Consider the following 4,045-nt stretch of genomic DNA (forward strand, 5'->3'; position numbering starts at 1 on the left):
TTATGATTATGCAATATAGATGTTTAAATAAATAAAATTAATAAATGTCATCCATTTTTCAGGAGGAGGCTCCTCGCCACGCCCCCGCCGCTCAGCAGGCTCGGCCTACGGCTCGGCCCCAGTACCAGCAGCAAGTGTTCCGATCCGCTGAAGAGGTCAACATACCCCTTGCGCAGAGACGTCCGCAACGTCCTTTCGACTTCGACATCTAAGTTATTCTTAGTCTCCAATACCCTGACTAATAAACGTTGTTTAGCTGAAAATTCCTCAAGTTCTTTGGACATATTGCTAGGAATAAAAACTCCATGGAACGACTCGCTGTCCAGGGGAAACTGGAAAGAAATCGGTCATAATAAAAGCTGCAACACAAACCTCCATAGTCCAATGTTCCCGAAACGCTGTAGACCGTAACAAGTTGAGGCGCATCATTCATGACTCTAGTTAAAGAAAAATATATCATCGTCAACCACTCTGCCAAGAGTGAACGACTAAGGAGGGAGCTGAAAATTAGTGTAATTAGTGATGGTGACACTATGATTTCTCTTTCTGCCATCAGTAATTTGACATTTGGAAGACGAGTGTACTTTAGATACGGCTTTACCACGTTTATTAGTAAGGATGTATGTGTATATTGTCTATAAGCTTTTGTTTATACCTGATGCCTTATTCAGTAACTATTCCGAAAGCTAACCGTAGATGACCAATTTAAATTAGTTAAGAGTACTGGGAGCTGTCAAATTACGCGTTATGTATTAAGGCGACTAGAATTCGGCCATGTAGAGAATGCTTGGCAGATCGAATCGAAGATCTAACTGTGTAGTGGCGTTAATTATATTTGCTCCACTTACGAATTATATCATCATTAAGAATTATATCTAATCATTCAACTCATCAATTTCACTATAATTATAAGGAAAATTTGATGTTAAAGCAACATCTTTTTAAATTCAAACTGCAAGGTTATGTCAACTATTTGTTATTATTGGAAAAAAAAATATCGCCATACTGCGGATAAAAATGTAACTATTTTTTCTATACTCGGGTAAATGTAAATGTCTGTCTCCAGAACAGGTTTTTTATTTTCCTGGTCAAGCTTAACTGGAACTAACTTATTAACTGAAAGACGTTAATAGCGTATTTTGTCAGCGGCTGAATTATAGCTGGCAACTTGTTGGAAAAGTTACTGAGCATGGCAGTTGAGGGTTCATCACACAGTGACATAAGCCATGCATATGCCTGCAGCGCTGTTACACGCAGTTACTGCAACTGTTACGTAGATAGCTGACGTCACGTCCCCCCAACTCTTGTAATTTACGCCCGGTCACAGAATAAGTAATAGTAAGTAACACTGAATTTCGTTAACACTGCCAATCATATACCTTATCTAACAGCAAGGCGATAAGTTGAAATTTGCTCGCAGACGCACATGTTATAATATCTGCCTATTCCACGTTAGTGAAAGACAATGTCAACCTTAACCACCACATGAAACGGTTCATATTTCACTAAATTAACCGAATTATGTACACACTGCAACAAGCGAGTGTCTAGGGTTGTCTCTATAAGACTTTTAAGTACTTATTAACGTTAAGTTAAACAAAAGACCAAACTCTATCCGCAAAGAGTTAAGAGCTGAGCGTTAAAAGACACCATTATTTAAGCGTAATGTTAATAAATCTATTTATGCTGTACAATAACTCTGTTGTAATAAGTTACAAATTAGATGTAAGCTAGTCTTTTGTTAGTAAATTAAATAAGAAAATTAAAAAAATAATAAACGAAACATATGTTTTATTAAAGACAACATTCATAAGTAAATAAATTCACATGATAATCTATTATTTCCGCTTGAAATGCTGAGTAGAAGCTAGCATGCGTCCCACGAGATAACTATCTGTACCCGTTACTCGTAATTTTAGAGATTGACGAGATAGGTAGACATAAATCTCTCGTGGCGCGCATGTTAGCCCTACTGGTAACTTGCCTTAAGTCTTCCCCAAGTACAAAGTCTTTTAAAGTAGAGAGAGTATAAAAATGCTTTAAAACAAAAAAGTAAAATTGACATAAGGTAACTTAAAGTCATACATTTTGTTCCATTCATTTTGTTTTATCCCTTAGGAGCGCTGAACTGTGAACAAACAAGCAATTTAGAACGAGACGAAAGACGTTCATTTCATTCTGCCTATAAAATATATACTCTTCAACAACCAAAATTCGTTATCTGCGCTCAATTTGAAGTAGTTAAACGAAAATTTTCGAACGCACATTGAGCTAGTTTTAGACATTTAGGGCCTAACATTACATTTAAATGTGGCCTAACGTTGCAACAGTTATTCAGTGTTTTATCACACGTCAACTGACAGCACCTTTCAAATTTCAGAGCGTGGAAAACTTCACTTCCTCATACTACGACCAACTATAACCCTATTCATTCTACCAACGTACAATATAGTGTAGGTATATGTTTATTTTTTCAGTTATTGTCTAATAAAGTATTAAACCGAACCATGAAACAACTGTGTCCGCGCTAAAGTTTTATCAAAAAACAATAATGAACGAAAATTTGCACAGGCTACTAACACTCCGCACTGCTCATTTAATGTTTCAACAACACTAAAAACAAAATGGTGCTATAACGTAACGAATTTAACGAAAACAATATCTTGAAGCTGCACCACACAAAAATGAGTAAATGTGTTAAATTGCAACAGCTTTGTGAAGTCCTCGATATACGTCCCTATGTGACCTTCGTTTTCTTGAAACTCGTACTAGAGGTTACGTACCTAAAACGATTGACACTATAGATTTACTCGCAAGTACTATACAATTACTCAAAACTTTGCTATCTAATGAAAGCGCAAAACTTCTGCTATGTTTGGTAGTCCACCAGCACAGGCAGGAGACAATAATATCCCCCGATTATATTCAAAATTCAAAAAATTCAAATTTCAAAATTTACAGAAATTTACCCCCGTTTCTTGTAACACGTATATTATTTGGATATTATTTTCACTTGTACGCCAATGCTCTGAGAGTTGATAAAGCTGTACGAGAAGACACATTTTTATGCTTTCCCCTGGGAGATAAATGTCCCCTGGTCATGCTAGCTGTGCAGGTGAGATTTGAACCTTCGGGAATGCAGTCCGCTTTTCCACAGCTAAGAGTATTGATATTCATTTCTGTATAGATATTTGTATATTTAAACATTCGGTCTGGACTGTATGTTACTTAAATCTTTACCTGTAACGTAAAAAGATTGGTGAGGCTGCTAGAATAGTAACAATATTCGGTGGAACTTAAATTCAACTACCAGTTAGCCTATGACTGTAAGTGCCTGGTGGTAAGTGATAAAGCAGTCTATGATGGTAAAGGTAGGAGGGAAATCAACTATAATAAACCCACAACCCTAATCGGATTTTACGCGTCTCTGTACATGAATTCTAAATGGCTTGACAGCTCATCTTTGACGGGAAGGTGGTAACTAACCATGGCCGAAGCCCACTTGACCTGACCAGAGGAAATTCAGCAATTATAAATTCCCAAATTGCCCCTTGCCGGGAATCAAACCCGGAGCCATCTAATCATAAGAACAACGCCAGGAAGGAAGTCAAATTATCAGTAGGTACTATTTTTATAGCTGAACAGCTAGTTTCTATTCTAGTTTACCACCAAATAATTTAATACAATATCTAATTCACACTGCATTCACTCAATGATTTCTATGTAAAATCATTTAACATTTATGATTTAATCAATGGGAATAGAAACCAACACCTATATTTTATGATATACTAGCGGACCCTTGCGATTTCGTCCGCGCACAAGTTTTGATGAGTTTACCTTACAAACTTTCATCCGCTATTCTACACCCGTTCGCCCGTGCTATTTGGTTTCGATAGGCGTTTCTTCAGTTAACTTTATTGTTGCTAAACTCTTTTAATTCGAGTATCAGTTCCAGAGATTAGCGTATTCAAATAAAAGCATAAAACTCCTCAGCTTAATCATTAGTATGCCTAGATTCTATATATTAAAGTAAGGTTTAAGT

General features: G+C 36.6%; 1 protein-coding gene across 1 annotated transcript in view; it reads left to right on the top strand.

Annotated features, from left to right (window-relative positions):
• Nucleotides 1-1,710, top strand: part of LOC120637384 (putative uncharacterized protein DDB_G0271606) — a 33,729-nt gene extending 32,019 nt beyond the window's left edge. The window contains exon 6 of the mRNA XM_039909208.1: nucleotides 63-1,710. Coding sequence (XP_039765142.1) covers nucleotides 63-212 — 150 coding nt within the window. The 3' untranslated portion in view covers nucleotides 213-1,710. The remainder of the gene's footprint in view (nucleotides 1-62) is intronic.
• The last annotated feature ends 2,335 nt before the right edge of the window (nucleotides 1,711-4,045 follow it).

Source organism: Pararge aegeria, chromosome 3 (assembly GCF_905163445.1).
Source record: "Pararge aegeria chromosome 3, ilParAegt1.1, whole genome shotgun sequence".
Classification (NCBI taxonomy): domain Eukaryota; kingdom Metazoa; phylum Arthropoda; class Insecta; order Lepidoptera; family Nymphalidae; genus Pararge; species Pararge aegeria.